Consider the following 20,108-nt stretch of genomic DNA (forward strand, 5'->3'; position numbering starts at 1 on the left):
CCACGGGGAAGGGGGTAAACAGCAAAGGAAACAACCCTTGCAGTCCTCCACTACAAAAGAACTGACCAAGTCTTCTCAGGGCCAATCCATAGAAAGTCCCAGCAAGGTCACCCCAAGCTCAAAACTCTGGTCATGCGAGGACATTGACAGAGTAATGTCAAGGATGTCTTCCTTGGCGAATTTTTTCGAAAGACACCCTGAACAACTCCTAGCTTTAAACCCTCAGGAAGATTCTCCCTCAGGGTCTAGGGACCCTATCCCCTCAAATAAAAGACCCCGGGTCGAGACACCATTTAGGCCTTTAGACCCCATCGAGGTCCAACCCTATTCTTACCTCTTCCCTACAGACCAAGGAAACTCTTCCCTTATAGAAGGTCAGGAAATTGACACGCCAGAAGATCCTGCAGGATCAGATTATTACGGCGAAGACGAAGACGAGGATGAGCCAGAAAATAGCCCAGATATTTTCAGAATGGACTCACCAGTCGAAAGGGAAGCCCCAGTGTCTGACTCCCCAATAGATAATCAGCCCCTCCTGAATGAACTGCTCTTTCGGGCAGCTAACCACTTCCACATAGACACACAAGGTGTCCAGGAAGAAAGGGACTTTGCGGAAGAACTAATAGGGGAAAGGAAGCCAGTAGCCCAGACCATTCCCATCCTAAAATCTGTTCAACGCAGAATAGCACCATCCCTTGTCAACCCAAACCTGACAAGACCTGTAAATCCGAGAGTGGAGAAGCTGTTTAAAGCAGCCCAGTCGGACCCCCTATATATTAGAGGTCAACTTAAGCCAGACTCTCTAGTAGTAACCAACACCCGCAAAAGAGCTGGTACACCATTATCTTCCTCTGAGGCTCCCCCCGACAAAGAAAGTAAAAAACTTTATGGTTTTGGCAGGAAAGTAGCTTCCACGGCAGCCTACCAAGCCAGAATCGCGAATTCCACCACACTGTTGGCTAGCTACAACTGTCACCAGTGGGAAGAAGTGGCAGCACTAATAGACTCTGCTCCCGAACCCCTTAAAAGCCAGCTAGCTCGCATTTGTGCGGAAGGAAGGAACGTGTCAGGCTGCACGGTAAAAGCAACTCTGGACGCCGCTGACAATGCGGGTAGACTTATAGCAGAGGGGACTGTCATCAAAAGGCATGCTTGGTTGAGGCAGTCGGGATTCAAAGCAGAAACACAAGCTGCGCTCTTAGACAAACCAGTGGAAAGTGATCTCCTGTTTGGGAAGGCAGTCGAGGACGCTCTAAAAAACGCTAAGGAAGAATTCGACACCCTCAAATCCCTTGGCCAGTTAACTACCAAACCACCTAACCAAAGAGGGAATGGCAATTTTCGTCGCCCCCGCGGCCAAAATTCCAATAGAGGAAATAGCTACTCCCACACCCAGGGTACACAGTGGAACACCAGCTCACAACAGTCTACCCAGGCGTATGGTAGGGGTAGTAAAAGAGGACGGGGTAGAGGCAGAGGCAGCCCCAGTAAAGGAGGAGGCACGCCTCCACCAAAGCAGTGACGCTCAGTTCAGGGTCACTTCCCATGCAACCCCAGTAGGGGGACGAATATCAAGTTTCACCCAGGCATGGGAAGGGATAACATCCGACAGATGGGTGCTGTCAACAGTATCCAATGGGTACTGCATAGAACTACTGCAACGTCCCCTAAACCATCCTCCAAGACAAAAAGTCCACTCTTTACAACATCAGAAGATCCTCCTCGAGGAGATCGCCATTCTGCTAGAAAAGGACGCGATAGAACTCGTCCCGGGACACCAGGTAAACAAGGGTATCTATTCAACTTACTTCCTTGTGCCAGAGAAAGATTTAACAATGCGTCCAGTTTTAGACTTACGGCCTGCCAACAAGTATGTCAAGCACCAAAAATTCCGTATGACCACACTACAAGAGGTAATCCCACTCCTAAAAAAGGGGGATTACATGGCAACCTTGGATATGAAAGATGCCTATTTTCATATTTCCATGCTCCCGGCGCACAGAAAATACTTGCGCTTCAAGGTGGACAGTCGCCACTACCAATTCAAGGTACTGCCCTTCGGGATAGCTTCTGCACCAAGGGTTTTCACCAAGGTACTGGCGGTGGCAGCTGCACACCTACGCAGGGAGGCAATCCCAGTGTACCCTTATCTGGACGACTGGCTCATAACGGGGGAAACCCCAGGAATCTGCAGGTCAAACATTCAGAGGACCATCGACCTCCTCCACGAATTAGGCTTCTCCATCAACGAGAAAAAGTCAAGTCTGGTGCCAAGCACCTCAAAACAGTTTCTAGGAGCTATCCTAGATACTCAGAAAGGATTGACCTTCCCTTCGGAAGAAAGAATTCGGAACATACTTCTGCAAATTCCGCATTATCAGTCAGGTCAACAGATAACAGTACGCAAAGCTATGCGGTTACTCGGCATGATGGCGTCATGCATTTACCTGGTCCCCCACGCGCGTCTGCGCATGCGTCCCATGCAGGAATGGTTGGCGAAACAGTGGTCTCAGGCAAGTGGTCAGTGGGACGATCTAGTGGTCGTTTCGCCAACACTCGTACAGAACCTACACTGGTGGACAAGAGAGAATCTCGCAAAGGGGAAACCCTTTTACGATCCCGAAGTACAGGCAGTGGTGACTACAGATGCATGCCTGACGGGGTGGGGAGCTCACCATCTCCACCACACAGCTCAGGGTCTCTGGTCTCACTCAGTAGCCAAGAACCACATCAATCTGCTAGAGCTTCTGGCAGTATTCCGAGCGCTGCAGGCGTTCGAGCCCCATCTACTAAACTTGTCGGTGCAGATCAGGACGGACAGCACGACAGCCATGTTCTATCTGAACAAGCAAGGAGGGACTCGTTCGCCAAATCTGTCCAAGCTTGCCCAGAAAATATGGATATGGGCACTCAGACGGAACATCTTCCTGTCATCGCAACATGTTCCAGGGGAGCTCAATTCCCTAGCGGATGCTCTAAGCAGAGACTCCCTCCCAGAAGAACACGAGTGGGTCCTTCACAAAGACGTAGTAGAAAATCTCTTCTCTCAGTGGGGTTTTCCCCACTATAGACCTATTCGCCACAAGCGAAAACAAACAATGCCCAGGATTTGCATCCAGGTTCCCACAACCGGACTCCCAGGGGAATGCCCTGTGGATAAACTGGTCAGGGATGTTTGCGTACGCTTTCCCACCAACTCCCCTCATCAGGAAGGTGGTGTACAAGATGAACAAGGAATCGATGACGCTCATCCTAGTTGCTCCCATGTGGGCGAGACAACCATGGTTTCCACACCTACGCAGGATGGCGGTATGCGAGCCCATCAGACTCCCAGCCTGGTACAACCTTCTGTCCCAGCAACAAGGTCAAACAGTGCATCAGGAACCCAACTCTATGAACCTAGCAGCATGGCTCCTGAAGTCATAGAGTTTGGACATCTCAAATTACCACAGAGGTGTATGGACATTCTAAAAGAGTCTAGGAAACCAAATACAAGGCACTGTTACTTTGACAAGTGGAAAAGATTCGTTATCTGGTGCCAGAGTAAACAAATCAACCCGGTTGATTGCACTCCTTCCAACGTTGTAACATACATGCTCCACCTGCTGGATGCAGGGTTGGTTTTTAACTCTCTGAAAGTACACCTGGCAGCCCTCTCAGCCTACACCACATCCCATAACAAGGTTTCGTGGTGGAAAGTACCAGTGGTTAAAGCCTTCATGGAAGGAGTAAAGAGACTTCACCCTCCTATCTCGAACCCACCGCCAGGATGGGATCTCAATGTGGTGCTATCTAAGCTCATGGGGCCCCCCTTCGAACCCATGCATAAAAGTAGTCTCAAACACCTGACTTATAAAACGGCCTTCTTAGTAGCCATTACCTCCATAAGAAGGGTCAGTGAAATTCAGGCTCTGTCAGTGCAAGATCCTTTCTTTACTATCCACAAGGACAAACTGGTTTTACGCACACACCCTAGATTCTCACCAAAATTCATATCCAAGTTCCATGTAAACCAGTCCATCGAGCTTCCGGCTTTCTTCCAAAACCCACAGAGCTCAGCTGAGGTGAAACTACACACCCTAGATGTGCGTAGGGCGGTCTTATACTATGTAAATAAAACCAGACCGCTAAGGAAAACAGATCAACTGTTTGTCTCCGTAGCTACAGGCAGAGAGGGGGATCGCGTCTCTAAGGGCGCTATCTCAAAGTGGATTATCAACTGTATACAGCTGTGTTACTCTCTTTCTGAAAAAACTCTGCCTTTTACGCCAAGGGCCCACTCCACCAGAGGCATTGGGGCCACTCTGGCTTTCATTGCAAATGTTCCCCTTGACACCATTTGCAAAGCAGCTACTTGGAGCTCTATTCACACTTTTACTCAGCATTACTGCATTGACACTCATTCCAAGGCAGATACACAAGTGGGACAAGCGGTTCTAAGACACCTGTTTGCTCATGACCCTTCTCACATCCCACCTCCTTCTTCTGGTACTGCTCGCTAATCTATGCACAGCATGTGATCTAAGCAGATTCCACAAGCCTCAGAAGGGATACATTACTCACCGTAATCGTATTTCTGATGCTTGTATCTGCTTAGATTCACATGCGACCCACCCTTCCTCCCCTCCGAGAGAAGGCGCATGGTTGCTTGTAGTCTTACCTTTCTGTCTATCTGCTTGGACTATCTGTACTCACGCTACTCCTCATGCTACCTCATGTCAGGAAAAACACAATCTGGGGATCCTAGACGCGTGAGGGATCATGGGTACAGGGGACGTCACACTAGGGATAGTATTACTGGCACGCCCTGTGTCGACGCCCATTTTTCGACTTCGAAAAACAAACTGTAATACTCCGCAGCTTCCACTAGATGTCGGCCTATGCACAGCATGTGAATCTAAGCAGATACAAGCATCAGAAATACGATTACGGTGAGTAATGTATCCCATATATATATATATATATATATATATATATATATATATATATATATATATATATATATATATATATATATATATATATATATATATATATATATATATATATATATATATATATATATATATATATATATATATATATATATATATTAGAAGCTTACTCAGATTTACCCATCCCTCAGTTGTTTTCCTAGATGTACTGTGGCAAGTCTTAAGATGTTCCTTTGGTTAGGCAGCATTTTTCTTTTCTAAAATGTATATATGTATTAAGAAGAGAACATTTATTAGGATTCTTTTTCTTTAATTGTGATGTATGAAACAAGCCTTCGTATGTACTTGTTATCGGTTTGCTTCGAGTTTGCTCATTTGTATTCTGTATTGCATAGTAATCTGCCAATTAATGGTTGTATTGATCAATGTTATCTGTTGATATGCATTGTTTCAATACAGTTAAAAAAACACATTTGAGTGTGAGACCTTTTTGGTGAAGGTCGCTTATGAAATTCATAACCTGAAGATTACATTTGCAGGTTTTTTTCCTGCCTCATCTAGGAGGCATGGTACAGATTGGATCTCAAAAGGGCTCTGAGTTTTCACATTGCAAGAACCCTCTTCTGCCAGGAAGAGCCCCTTTTTCTTTAGTTTTCTTAGTCCCAACTAGGGAAAGCAGTTACTAAGCAGAGAATTTCGTGTTGGGTAGTGTGCATTTTAGTGCTATGTGTAGGCAGGTAAAGAGGTGCCTCAGGGCTGATTCTAAGCATGTTGCATCCTGTTTGGCCCTTCAGAGAGCGGCGCCACTGGTTGATATTTGTCAGGCAGCAACCTGGTCCACTTTACACACATTTTCCAAACACTGCTGCTGGACAAGATGTCTGTTTTGAGAAGGCGGTTCTCAAAAAGGTTTTTGATCTGACTAGTCCTGTGATCTCTAGACTCCTCTGTTGATTTGGTATTGCTGTATTACTCTGTCAATCTGTGGGAGTATACAATCCATCAGAAGGGAAGATTAGTTGCAGTGTAATAGTCTTTCTATGGATTCTCATTGCACAGATTTCTCATGGCCTGCCCCACAAGGCGACATAACATTTCTGAAAATGGAAAAGTTATTTTCTTTAAATTGTGATTTCCAAATTCTCCCGATTTAGGAGGTTCGATCACTGAGGTAATGGGACATAAGATTTCGTTCATAGGAGAGCAACTGTCTGAGTTTGACGCAGCAGATCCTCACAGGTGATCAGTGCTGAGCTATACTACATGCCTGCTAGAGGTTTCCAAGCACAGCTTGTGCTGGAGTATATCTGTCAAGATGAGGAATCTGTGTAAGAAGAATCCATAGATGGAATATTACATGGCAAGCAATTGTCCCTACTAGCAGTGCTGAAAAATGCATTCTAAGAAAGAGCACCTTATGCACACAAATGTTATATTTTCCCGAAATTGGGCACACATTCTGAAAGTGGCACCAGTAATTTCAAAAAATGATTTCTGTTCTTTTAGAAACCTATTGAAATTAAATATTTACAAATGTACAGCTAGAATGCTAGCTAAGCCTAATTTATGTTTTACTTCATTTTGGTTTTTATGGTTTTCATTAAACTGTAAAATGTGCTACTTTACTTTGTGTTGTCCCTGGGTTCTCTTTCCCAGGCTATATTAACATAGAACCACCACATTTAGCAAGAAGAAAATCAATCTTGAAACAACATTCTTAAAATGAAATATAAAATAGGTAATCAAAATTGTTTAATATCTTGGAATGAATTGAAATGAATAAAAACACGAACACACTCCTAAAAACATGCCCTTGACATTAAACTTCTTTATAGAAAATGTATTAAATATATACTGTATGTTCACGAATGCCATGCTGTTACTTATGTTCTCCCATTAACACAGTAATGCCTTTTTTCTTTTTTTAGCCCATTACGGATTTAAAGGATGATTTAGAGGTGCCTAAAGAAGACAATGAAAGTGCCAAACCAAAGCTATCTGAAATTAGGAAGGTAATGTGTCAAGTCTTTGTGTAATTAATTTCTAATAATGTCTTATTTGGTTCAAGTAAGGAAAGGTGCAGTCCTGTTAGCTTTGGGGGCTGTTAGGTTAGATGTTCATATGTATGCCAAATGACCTTCACCTGTGAGACCCCCAGCACTTTTTGCTGGAATTTTGGTTTTCTTTTCTATGTTCCTGAATGTGTGGAGATTTATTCCCCAATCCCCCTTTCTTTTACTGTATTGGAGTCAATTTTGTGTCTCTCCATATTTCTGGAATCATACTTTCCTATAACTTTTTGGGCTTCACCATTTTACTGTTGCTGTACACAGCACTTTTTTTGTAGTCTTGCTGGGGAGGCCCTTGGGCGTCCCTTTTTATTTTCTCTTATTTGCATCTTATTCTTGCATTAACTAATGTTCCCATGGTTAGAGGGATACTTTTTATCCCTTCTACATTTATATTGTGAGATCAGCAAACCCCTTCTTATGTGGAGTGCTGAGGGGCTACCCTGTTTCCCCTTTCTCACTGATCCTGTAACATTTATGTTAGTGACAAGCATACTCTTATGGCTGATAGTGGTGTGTTCTACCGACTTATGTGCTATTTTTACCAGCAGGCTGTGCTCACTGCCCCGGTGATGCACAGAAGGGTCACCATTGACCCAAAATGGTAACTGGATTCTTTTTCTCGCCATTTCTTGTGAGCCTGTTATTTTGTTCATCCTCCTTCTGCCGTCCTGGGTGGGGGAGGTCCTGGTTTGGCCTTTGTAAACAGCAGAGTAGGAATCTCTGCAGTGCTAGTCTTCTGGCATGCCTGCCTGGAACCAGTCCTAACTGTGAGGCAGACAGCCACCCCCCAAGGTTTGAATATAGCATGAGTGCCGATTGGCTTTGTTCCTGGATAAATGGCCTGGATCTGGAAGTAAACCACTGGAGCTGAATCCGATGAGAAAGAACAGAAGACGCTGGTAGCTACTGGAGATGCCTGCTGAGTAACCGCTTCCTGTGCTGACCCTTTCTTCCATGCGACAGAGACGTCGCAAAGACGATGTCTCCAAGCCTTGGACTGGTGGAACCAATCAGTCTTAAGAAGACCTGCATTTTGAGCCATCCCACGACAAGCTGGGACCTTGCTCGGATGTGAACCACCAATACCCTGGCACCTACAGGCTGAGTACTGTGGATGATCTTCCGAAGAACAAATCTCCCTGAAACTTCGGTAGAATCCTGCCGGACCTCCAGAAGCAAGATTATACTCCTTGGAGTCCCCTCGCCAGAATACCGGACAGAGAAAGCGAGGCAAATCGATCAGGTGACAACCGTTCTCTATCTGGTGTCTTGAAAAGGGTACCAAAATAACAGAGCCGCGAGAAGCACCGAAGACTCCTTTGCTGGGAGCTTTTCCGCTCGACTGCTGCTGTAATTTCCCATCCAGTGTCCTTTTTTCATCTGAAGACCAAGAATACTGTAGCTGCTGCATCGTGAATGCATCTGTCTGCAACTACTTCTTCACTGCTAAGGTACTGTGTGGCTTAAGGTAATACTTAACTAAAGTCACTGTGTCACTCCTGTGTGGCAAGGGTGGTGAATTGTACATTTGGATGTTTGGACAGGCCAAATGCTGGAACGCATTCAGGGAGCCTTCTCTGAAATCCTTGAACTCTTTTACCGACTGTAAAGTATCGTACTTGCGTGTTATTAGAAGATGATAGCCTCTGGAACTCTGATTTCCTACAGTTGTTCCTGATCTGCCTACTACTGGCCACTGGACCACCACTGTCCCCCTTTTGCCTCTGATAACACTCATGCCCTAGATTGGGGAAGGACTGCTAAAGCATAAGGCCTCTGTAGAGGAACTCTTACAGAACTTGCTATTGTTGGTGCTGTAACTGTATATTCCTGAAATAGAATAGGTTACGAGTGTTATAAAGTTATTACTTAACTTTTTAAGTTCATGCTGCCATTCGGGTAAGTAATTCAAAAGTCCTTGCTTACTTTTGAATTGTGTTCCACTATTCAAGAAGTTAATGTTGGTAGTACAACTGTATTTTCCTGAAAATAGTTTACTACAAATAGGGGTTTACCCACCTTGATTAGCATACTACCATTCTAAAACTCTTTTATATTGTGTTGGTTTGTATATTGTGTTCATTGATTATAATAGTATTTGCCTTTCTAAAGAATTCTCTTTGCCTGTTTGTATATCAAATAAACCATTATTCCTACATACATCAGTGTACAAGTGTTTCTTTGAACCATATGTATGCTACAAGTTGTCTGTACCTTCCTACAGCCCTCTCCCACTCCTGAGATAAGCTTGGCTGCTCTGCCAACCTACCAGTACCTTGAGTGGTACAGGCCTATACTAAGAGTTGGTGTTTCTGTATTGTATTATAAAGTATTATTTAGGTGTACTTTAAAAAAACGATTGTAACAGGGGCGCAGTCCATTTGCTTAGATTATTAGTAAGAGTGAGTCCTAGTAACTGGAGAATGCTTGAAATCACGTCCAACATTTTCTTAATGGGCACACTTTGTATTTAAAATAATAGAATTGCCACCTGCCTAAACTAAAAAGACCTCTTACTCATATGTCCCTACCCCTTTCCTCCATCCTTGTGGGCGTCCCCCAACATGGGGACGGTACTGGAACCTTTGGCAGTAAAAAGTTGAGCTTCCCTTTTAAATTGAGTCTAGTGCGTGGGGGCGTGGCAATGCCCATCAAGGCTCTGCCCTCCGGCACCTCACCTCAGTTGCTTTTTCCACACGGGCAGTGTCGGACCTGACAGCTAGGCACAGAGACTTTTCTAACTTTCCACTTGCTCCCCGTTGTTTTATGTTTTGATTTTCTTTGCCTCCCCCGGCGCATGTCAGCTGCAGGAGGATTCACGAGATGTGCGTCCTGTGAACGCTCGTTCTCGGCCTTGGACCCCCATGCACTCTATCTTGAGTGTCTGGGGCCCGACTACCGCTGGGACGTGTGTGCAGTGTGCAGTGCTCTCGGTCACCGGGCATTAAAGATTCAGTTGTCACATTGGAGGGAGATCTTCCCCGCTTCTCCTCCGGGATCTTATAGAGTTTGTCTCCAGGACTCCACAACAAGACAAGGTAGGCCCTCTGTTTAGTACGGCTCATCAGCGTGGATACTCTCCATGGGTTTCGACGGACAAGGGGTACCTTGGATTGAGGTTCTGGCAGGCCCAAGGCCTCTAAGGCTACCGGCTCCCAAGCCGAGGAGACCAGGGCCTCTTCCGGGCGGTCCACGGAGTGGCGATCAAGTCATTGAGACCCAGAGGGCAAGGGTCTTCGTGTTCTACCTCCCAAAAGTCAGTCCTTAGCACGATCCAGCACGAATATCAGCTCAACTGCTGAGGCCGCACAGCCTACCGGAGCCACCTCTGAGGTCATGAGTCAGGGCACACGGCACAGGTGACTGCGTGTGACTCGCCCCTCTCATGGCCCACTCAGGCCCCGGCGTCTCTCACCCCTCTGCAACATACAGCTTCCTTTTCACCAGCCACTCTGCAGCCTGCTCCACATCTACCAGCCGGGTTCCTCTACTTCCCCTGCTTTTCTCCCATTGTTATACACCTGTGGCTGCTTAGCAGGTTGCACGTGTGTCCTTTGCCTGACCATAGTTTAATCTTTTAGCAGGACGTGCCTGACCATTCCAGTGGTATTGCTCCACAGTCCTTTTCCTCGTCCCAGTACCAAAGTGGTGAAAATGAATGGGAGTGTGCATAACTCCCAGTTGGCTCCTCCTCGTCCCAGTCTTAAAGGGAAATGATTGTGGGGCAGTTTGTGTGTATGAAGGAGATCAAAGTTGACAACCTATGGAGGCAAGGGAAAGGGGATACCATGTTTTGGCCAAATTCTTTTCCTAGTGTAATGTTTCCAGAGGGTCATTTTGAAAGGAGGGAAAGGTTTGACAACAACCTATAAAGGCTTCTGGTACTGAAGGTTCATTGTGAAAAGGGAATGGGGATACCGCGCCTCACCTAAGGACGTCCTCTTCCCCACTCCCTAAGTCTCCTTCTCCTAGGTGATCCTCCCTCGCATATCCACTCCCAGTGTTGGATTCCAAAGTGGAGAGCCTTTCCCTGGCCACCTGAGCAGAGGAAGTAGGAGAAAAGGAAGTGAGGACGCCCCCAGGTTTCTCACAATATACCTACGCACGGGAGGCCTTAACATCGGACAAGTGGGTTCTTTATACAGTAGGTCAGGTGTACTGCGTCAAGTTTTATTTTTTTATTTACTTTTTATTCGCAGTTTGAAGAGTAGCAACGATGTACAGGTACCACAATGTGCAGCTGAGCATTGATTACAATTCAACTACTCTGTAATCAAGCACATTTATAGATTAATCATTCAGTAACTTCCAAACCTTCGTACAATTTCATGAAAGAAGAATTATATCATGCTTAACCTAACCATACTCTCCTCCCTCCCGTTTCCCAAACCCCTGCCATTAATCCCTGTGTTGGGGCATGTTTCTTTAGAGAAGAATGAAAACAGTCATCTCAAACAAGTTCTTAACATTAGCGAAGCATACTCTCAACCTGGTGTGATCCAGTTTCACAAAAGCATTCTTGTGGGTACTGAGCACCAAAATCCCTTGTTATCTTTTTGTAAAGGCCTCTGTTTTGGGGGTCAGGTTTTTGGCGAGATCATTTGTTTGCAGAAAGATAGGAAAGGGAACCATTCAGTGTCATTGTGGTTATTAGTTTCTGACAATATTACCGTCATACTTCCATTTCGTATATTTCGAACTCTTTTTGAGTGGGAAGGTGGGACATTTTCCAGTGAATTGTAATACAGACCCTCGCTGCCAAAAGTAAGTTCCGAACCAAATTCGTCATTCCACTATAACATCCATCCTCATCCTCCAACCCAAATAGTATCAGCAACTTGGACAGAGGCCTGTCTGTTCTATCTATTTCCTTCATCCTGGATAGCCATTGGGCATTCCTACCAAATGTTCCAGTAAGTGCCAACATGTCCACGTTCTCTCCCAACACATTGAGCTCACAGCTGGGTACATCTTCGCCAGTCTGTGTGGTATCAGCTGCCATCTGTGAAGCGATCTAAAATTGTGCTTTTTGTACGGCATTGCAATGAAAGATGACCATGCCTTTCTATAGATAGTTGGCCAGGGATGCATTTAATCCGGTATACCTAAATCCTTTTCCCATAAGAGCTTAACGCGGTGTGGAGTCAATGCCCCTCTTAGGATAGATGAGCTATATATTCCCGAGAGCCTATCTGAGTGGCTAGGCCGTGCTCCAATGATGCTCACGATCAGTTTAAACGTTTCTTCAATCTCTCAGAACCCCATTCAACTGTAGGTACATAAATGTCGACATGAATTCTCCTTGCATTGCCTCGTCCAAATCCTCTTTGCTCTTGAAAGTTCCCTCCTGCCACATTTGGCCCACATTTCTCCCTTTCTCATAAACATGTTTATATCTGAGTGGCTCATTCATTTTTTCCATGATTGGGGTGGCCCATAAACAGCTAAGTGAAGGGGGAGGGCCATGTCATCGGCCCTTTTAGGGCTTTTGGATTCTTCCACAGCTGCCATAACGTGTTCAGGATAGGGTGTTTCTGCACTCTGGCTGGTAGCTGTCTAAAAGGGACCCACAACCATTCACCTATGGTTACTGGTGACAGAAGTCCATTCTCGAGCGCCACCTAGTGTTTGTCTTTGCTTTCCCTTCTATGGTCTAGAAGGACCCGAAATTCATGCTGCTCTGTAATATTCGTATAGGTCTGGAAGACCTGTTCCCCCTTTGCTCCTGTAGTTTTTAATAAAACTGCACAATCCCCAAGAAACAGTAGACGGCCGCAGGGACATCAACTTCTTAAAGACAAGACAGAAATTCAGTCATTAAACGAGAAGGGAAGCCGTAGAAGAAGTTCCACGATCACAGGTAGACAATGCTTTTTTATTCACTGTACGTCCTTGCTGCAAAGAAAAAAACAAAAACGTGGTGTTAGACTTTAGACCGGCAAACAAATATGTAAAGCCACAAATCTTCTGAATAACCATCTGACAAGAAGTAATTGCTCTGCTCAAAAGAAACACTTATCTGGCCACGCTGTGTATGAAAGATGCATACTTTCATATTTCAATGTTCCCAAGTCATCGAAAGTATTTTAATTTCAAGCTAAATCAGGTACATTACCACTTCAAAGTACTCCCCTTTGGAATTGCCTCGGCACCTCTGGTGTTCACAAAATGGCTAGTAATGGTGGTTGTGACAAATCAACTTCTGGGTTATCAGTGGTCCATGGATGAAAATCTGTTTCTAAACCATCAATCAGCCCCACACCTCGGATCCCTTCTGGTGTATTAGAACAGATTGGAATAACAAGCAAATTATAAACCTCCTTGGCCAATTTTGGCAACCTGGATGGAACGGCAGGCTCATCTCCAAAAGTTTGTGGATCGTTGGTTAGTTGCAGCACAGCAAAAATACAATTATTACCCAATGATGAAAGGGATTGTGCAGTCAAGGTTGTATAAAAATATCTACTTTATTATCACGACAGACCTTTCTAGCTATGAAATACAACTCACCATGTAAAGGAATGCAGAGGACAGACCGTTCCAAAAAAGGAAAAGGGATGCATTCTGGATACTGACAGGATGGTAGTCCGTCTGGTAAATAACTGCAGTCGTTCATGGTTACTTGGCTTCAGCACAAAGAGAACAATGGGTCCTAAAATGTCTCTAGGGCCCTTTTGTGAAAGACCAGGGGCCAGAACCACAATGTACTTTGTGCTGTAGGTGCTCTTGGTGCTAGACAGTGTTGAGTCGACTTCAGTGCGTTTTGCAGGCTTCTGTGACAGAGTTCAAGACAGGAGATGACTGTGGGTATCGGGCAGTAAGGTAGCTTGGTGAGCACTGCAGGCTGCCTTGGCGGCTCGGGATCTGGAATCGTGGTCTCAGTGCTGGTCGGTGGCTCTGAAGCGACATCCCGGATGTCTTTAAGTGACTGCGGCGTAGTAACGGTCGGCATTGCAGTTGGTTGTAGCTCGAAAATGTCCTTTAAGGCAGACCTCTGTAGATGCTCGTCGAGGCACTTCTCTCAGCTTCTTTGCTGGGCGTGTGTCCTTTAAGTTGGACGGCCCAAAGCTGAGGAGTGGGTTGCAGGCAGCTGCCTTGTCCCTGGTTTCGGGTTCATAGACCTTCTGGCACTTCCTGCCTAGGAAGCTTGGTGCAGAGCCTAGCAGGGAACGGTTTGTGCTGGCTGGCTGGGTACCGGTTCTGGAGCTGCTGGAGGGTACGCTTGGTTCAGTATCTCCCTCTGTTCGCGGGGAGATGTTTAGAGAAGGGATTTTGCTTTGTTCTTTGGAGTTCCTGTCCTTTCTTCACTAGCAGAAGATGTAAGGCAGACTGTACCTTCAGCCAGGGTCCAATGAGGAGTTCTTCTTGCTACTCCATGCAAAATCATGAGATCCTCCCAACAGAGGGGCACAGCCCTCTTTTAAAGCCAAATGGGCCAAAGTGATTGGTGTAGGCGAAGCATACCTTTTGTAAAGTAGGTCGTACTCAATTATTTTTGATTTTCGAGGGGTCTGTGATGTACACGGATACCTATATTGTAAGAGAAAAAGGAGGGGGGACCACAGACTTTCACTTGCTCTTGCATAAAAATGACTTTGTGTAGTCAGACCCAAGCTAGTTCTCCAAAAGTTAATATTTCATTCTACTCTTCTAGACCAACATAACACAATTTGGAAATGTAAATGTAGGAACCATCTTTTATTCTTTTATCTATTAAAGTTCCTGTTTCATACAAAACCCTTTCCTTAAACATATAACGTGTAACAGTAGACAAAATCACATTCGACACATTTACTTATTCACAAGTAGGTTCTGGGTTAGTGTGGCCCATGGCAACTGCCATGTACCGTAGAGTACCAGCTGCTACAGTCTCTATAATTACAGAAGTGCGTGTTTCTTGTTTGAACTTCTTGCACAGAGTAACATGTGGAGGTTTTCAGCATAGCCCAGGAGCGATCAAGTACATAATTCTTGACACAAGGTATATAGAGAGGCTCAATATTTTCTTATCTCAAACCTCCATAATTATGAAAGGTCTTATTGATTGAAGGCTCTAGCCCTTGTTTTTTTTATATTGTCTCAAGCTTCTCTGCTCTACCCCTTTGTTATCTCTGGGAGGTGCTTACTTCCTGTCACCTATACTGTGTTTTTTAATTTCCAGTGGATATGGATATATATATATAGCTTGTTGAATCTGCTTAGATCACATGCTGTGCATAGGCCGATATCTAGTGGAGGCTGCAGAGTATTAGTTTGTTTTTCGTAACTCAAAAATGGGCGTTGACACAGGGCGTGCCAGTAATACTATCCCTAGTGTGACGTCCATTGTACCAAAGATCCCTCACGCGTCTAGGACCCTCAGATTGTTTTTTTCCGCCATACTGGTCGGAAGCATTCCGTGGAGTTTCCTGGCTTTAGCCATACTTTTGCTAAAATATTGTTATGTTTCCCCATTTCTCCACCCCAACGTCGAGTCACCGAACATCCACACTCGACGCCGGCACGGAGAAAGAATCGCCGTCGAGAGCTGCACTACGGATTTGGGCTTCCGAAGGCCTCTGGTCTCGGCTCGGGCCTAGGAAGGCTTCTGGCCTCGGCCCTGCAAGTAGGGAGAGTGGGGGGTGGACATACTCTACACTCTTTTGGTATATAGGTACATTCTTATATATTCCTACACTTATTAGCCCGCTGCCACAAGGTGCGTATGGAGGGTAACCCTTTCCAATTTTGCCCCAAGTGTAACCACAAGTACCTTTGGGTTGACAGGCACGCCACGTGCAATCTCTGCTTACCGAGAGACCACCCCGAGGCTAACTGCAGAGCGTGTAGTAGGTTCAAACCGAAAAAACACTCAAGGACCGTTCGATCAAGCGTTGGGCCCACCACGCCAGGCGTCAAGAGGCAATGGCAGCGGAGGGCGCCTTCAGCGATGGCAGCGACGCCGTGCTTTCGGACGGCGAGGGCAACGTGGCATCAATTGACAGCCAAGCGCAAGTCCCCGACCTCGGAAGGTTGTCCTGCAGGGCGGCTATGGAGAAGACCCCCGGCAACACAAGCGCTACCCACAGCACTTCCACAAAACACATGGAAGTCCAACCGAGACTCGACGCGCACGCCGAGTACTTGGAAAGAGGCACATACAGAACGGTCCGATTCGGTGTCCTCTGGGCGTTCTCGATCTAGATCGCCGCATGACTCCAGGCAACCATCCACTGTTGCCAGAAGTGCCTTGCTCCCCAAGGTAACAGAGGTTCGATTGTCAGAAGACGAAGCCGACCTCTATCCCCAGTCCGCACTCCAGGAGTCGGTGTCAACAGGCCGCGCAACGGCTGCTCCCGAGTCCCAACCTCCACTACAGAGAGATAGGGACACTACCCCTGAACCTCAGTGCCAGGCGTCGAAGGACTCCGGAGGGGCGAAAAATCAGGGTAAACACTATTCCACACACGGGGAAGGTGAAAAACAGAGGAAGCAATCTCAGCCTACTTCCACACCTCAGAGACTTTCTACCCCACTTAAACAGATGGACAAGTCTCGGTCTTCTGTTATCCGAAAGACCCCTGTTCAAACCAGTAGGTCTACTCTAGATAAGACAGGGAAAGGCCTTCAAGAAAGAATCATTCCCAGTTCAAGAGAGTGGTCTACTGATGACATAGACAGAGTAATGTCAAGGATGTCATCGTTGGCAGATTTCTACGCCAAAAATCCTGAACACTTTCTCTCTTTTACCCCAGACGGGTCAACTCCCTCAGGCTCTAGGGATCTGATACGATAAGAAGTCCCGGGTTGAAGCTCCTACTTCAGACCCCTTCAGTATACAGCCCTATTCTCAATATCAGGGAGATCATCCCTTTATGAGGATCCAGATTTGGGCATGTTGGAAGAACAAACTGGGACAGGCTACTATGGGGATGACAAGGACCAAGAGGAGGAGGACGACAACCCAGAAACCTACAGGCTAGATTCCCCGGTAGATAAAAAACCCCCGGTTACCGACTCCCCAGTCAATAACGAGCCTCTTTTGAATGAAGTGCTGTCCAGAGCGGCAGAACACTTCCACATTGACACCCAGGGTGCACAGGAAGAGAGGGATTTTGCCGATGAGTTAGTGGGAGAAAGGAGACCTGTTACCCAGGCCATCCCTATCCTTAAGTCTATACAAAGGAGGATAGACCCTTCCCTTGTTAATCCCTATCTCACTAGGGCGGTAAACCCCAGAGTTGAGAAGCTTCTCAGTGCAGCCCAAACAGACCCACTGTACATAAGAGGGCATCTGAAACCGGACTCCCTGGTAGTTACTAACACCCGTAAGAGGGCGGGAACACCCTTATCGTCGGAAGGTCCTCCCGACAAGGAAAGCAAGAAGATTTATGGATTGGGCAGGAAAGTAGCCTCCACTTGCGCCTACCAGGCAAGGATTGCCAACTCCACCACCCTACTGGTGAGTTACAACTGCCACCAGTGGGAAGAAGTCGCAGCACTCATAGATTCTGCCGCAGAACCCTTAAAAAGCCAATTGGCACGAGTTTCGGCGGAAGGAAGACCCTTGTCCGGTTGTATATTAAAAGCAACCTTTGATGCCGCGGATAACGCCGGCAGATTGATAGCAGAAGGTACTGTTATCAAAAGGCATGCTTGGTTGCGACAGTCTGGGTTCAAAGCCGAAACCCAGGCTTCATTGATAGAAAAACGGGTGGAGCCGGATCTATTGTTTGGAAAGGCAGTCGAGGATGCGCTGAAAAATGCCAAGGACGAGTATGAGACACTCAAATCCCTAGGCCAACTAACCAATAAACCCCCTAACCAGAGAGGGAATGGCAATTTTCGTCACCCACGCGGACAAAATTCCCAGAGAGGGTCTAACTATTGCCAGGGGCAGGGTACACAGTGGAACAACAACAGCCAGCAGTCTACCCAGGGTTATGGCAGGGGTAATAAGAGAGAGTGTGGTAAGGGTAGAGGCAGCCCCAGTAGAGGCGGAGGCACGCCTCCACCAAAACAGTGACGTTCCGTTCAGGGTCCCTTCTCAAACATCCCCAGGAGGGGGACGCATTTCCAACTTCACCCAAGCTTGGGAAGGGATCACTTCAGACAGATGGGTGCTATCCACAGTGTCTGCAGGATACTGCATAAAGCTGTCGGAGCGTCCCCAAAACCACCCTCCACGACAAAGAATACCTTCTTTGGACCACCAGAAGATCCTCCTCGAGGAGATCGTCAATCTTCTAGAAAAGGACGCGATAGAACTGGTCCCGGGACACCAGGTAAACAAGTGTTACGCTCACCTGGTTCCCACGGGGGCGTCGACCGGAACTGGGCCGCTGTTATTTCCACCAGCGTGACGTGTAGTGCCGAGATGACTGACTGGACTGGCCCGCTCAGCCTAGTTTGTCTGGCTCGCAAGAATATTCTTCTGCAGAGGAGAAGAGGAATTAACCACCCGTGGAATTGAGTGTCAACTCACCTTCCCCACTCCCGTCGTCTTCCCACAGATCACTCTTGATGTCCCCTCCTTAGTCTCACCTGATGGTTTGGAAGGATGAGCTCTCCATCCTGCGTCGACCGCAGGGGCGCGTTGATGACCAGTTACTTCACTGGCGTAGAGGAATTGGTGAGTTCCAGTATTGACTCTAAAGTCCAGTTGTTCATAAGAGTTCAAATGTCTGCTCTTCACTCTGTCCGATTCCTTGCAGGTTGCCGATTAATCCACTCGAAGATTTCCAAATGGCACTCGGTAAGATTCAGGTAAGTCTATTGTGGTTTTCCCCTTAGGGGCCGGGGTACGGCGATGAAGCAGAGTTGACTGTGCCGACCCGAGATGAGGTGAGTACCTCCCGTGGTAAATCAGGTAAGTCCTTGGGGGTAGCTTGTATAGCCTTAGAGAGTCCCCTTGCTCACCTTGCTGTCTTTGTCTCCTTAGGTGTCGGAGGGCGGCCGCGAGATGGAGAGAGCGTGATGGAATGCTGAAGTACCGCCAAGCAGGTGAGTTCAGCGCGGTGCCGTTGGAATGTGAAGCGATGCTTCAAAGACTTCTGTCTTTCAGTTCCGTGGCGAAATGGATCAGGATTCAGGTAAGGATTAAAGTTAAAACTCCTGTTCTAACCTTTATCCTTCTTTTCTTCTTGTTTCAGGAGTCCCAGGACTGAATCGGGCGTGGCTGAAGACTGGAGCTGCTGAAAACACGGTGAGCGTTACGCTGCAGCAAGCAGAATAACGCGAAGCATGTGTGGCTGTCCGGGCGTGGTTTAAATAGCCTTGGAAGAAGATCCAGGTAAGTATTCTTCCACCGCCCCACCCAAGTAACAAAATAGTCCCTTCAGTAAAATAGTCCCTCCTAAGCCTCATTTGGCTTGAGTCTTCATGCAGCTTGGTCTGCCTCAGGTGAGTATGCAGCATGGTCTGCTTCAGGTAAGTTATCAATAATGAGCCTGGCGCCCATGGCGCCAGGACTGACTTTATCTTTATGAGCCTGGCGCCATAGGCACCAGGACTGTACTAACTGGGGCTTTTGGGCATGCTCCAGGTGGCATGATGCCTGCTTCCGGGGCTGCTGGGCCTGGTCTGGTCTTCCGGGGGCAGGCAGGCATGACAACAAGGGTATTTATTGAACTTACTTCCTTGTGCCAAAAAAGATTTGACAATGCGCCCAGTATTGGATTCACGGCCTGCAAACAAGTATGTCAAGCCCCAAAGATTTTGCATGACTACTCTCCAAGAGGTAATCCCCCTCCTAAAAAAAGGGGGATTACATGGCAACATTGGACATGAAAGATGCCCATTTTCATATTTCCATGTTCCCAGCGCACAGAAAGTACTTGCACTTCAAGGTGGACAGTCGGCACTACCAGTTCAAGGTACTGCCCTTCGGGATAGCCTCGGCTCCAAGGGTATTCACCAAGGTACTGGCGGTGGCGGCAGCACACCTACGCAGGGAGGCAATCCCGGTGTACCCTTACCTGGACGACTGGCTCATCACGGGGGAGACCCCAGTAATTTGCAGAACAAACATCCAAAGGACGATCGACCTCCTCTTCGAATTAGGCTTCTCAATAAACAAGAAGTCCAGTCTGATGCCAAGCACCTCCAAACAGTTCCTAGGAGC

At 46.7% G+C, this 20,108-nt stretch overlaps 1 protein-coding gene across 4 annotated transcripts in view; it reads left to right on the forward strand.

The window, feature by feature from the left end:
- Positions 1–20,108, forward strand: part of CD2AP (CD2 associated protein) — a 1,227,366-nt gene that overhangs the window by 1,052,896 nt on the left and 154,362 nt on the right. For all 4 annotated transcript variants that reach the window (XM_069605837.1, XM_069605839.1, XM_069605840.1 and 1 more), the window contains one exon: positions 6,863–6,946. In XM_069605837.1, the coding sequence (XP_069461938.1) occupies positions 6,863–6,946 (84 nt within the window). The remainder of the gene's footprint in view (positions 1–6,862; positions 6,947–20,108) is intronic.

Source organism: Ambystoma mexicanum, chromosome 4p, assembly GCF_040938575.1.
Source record: "Ambystoma mexicanum isolate Mex_15411 chromosome 4p, UKY_AmexF1_1, whole genome shotgun sequence".
In the NCBI taxonomy this organism is placed as follows: Eukaryota; Metazoa; Chordata; class Amphibia; order Caudata; family Ambystomatidae; genus Ambystoma; species Ambystoma mexicanum.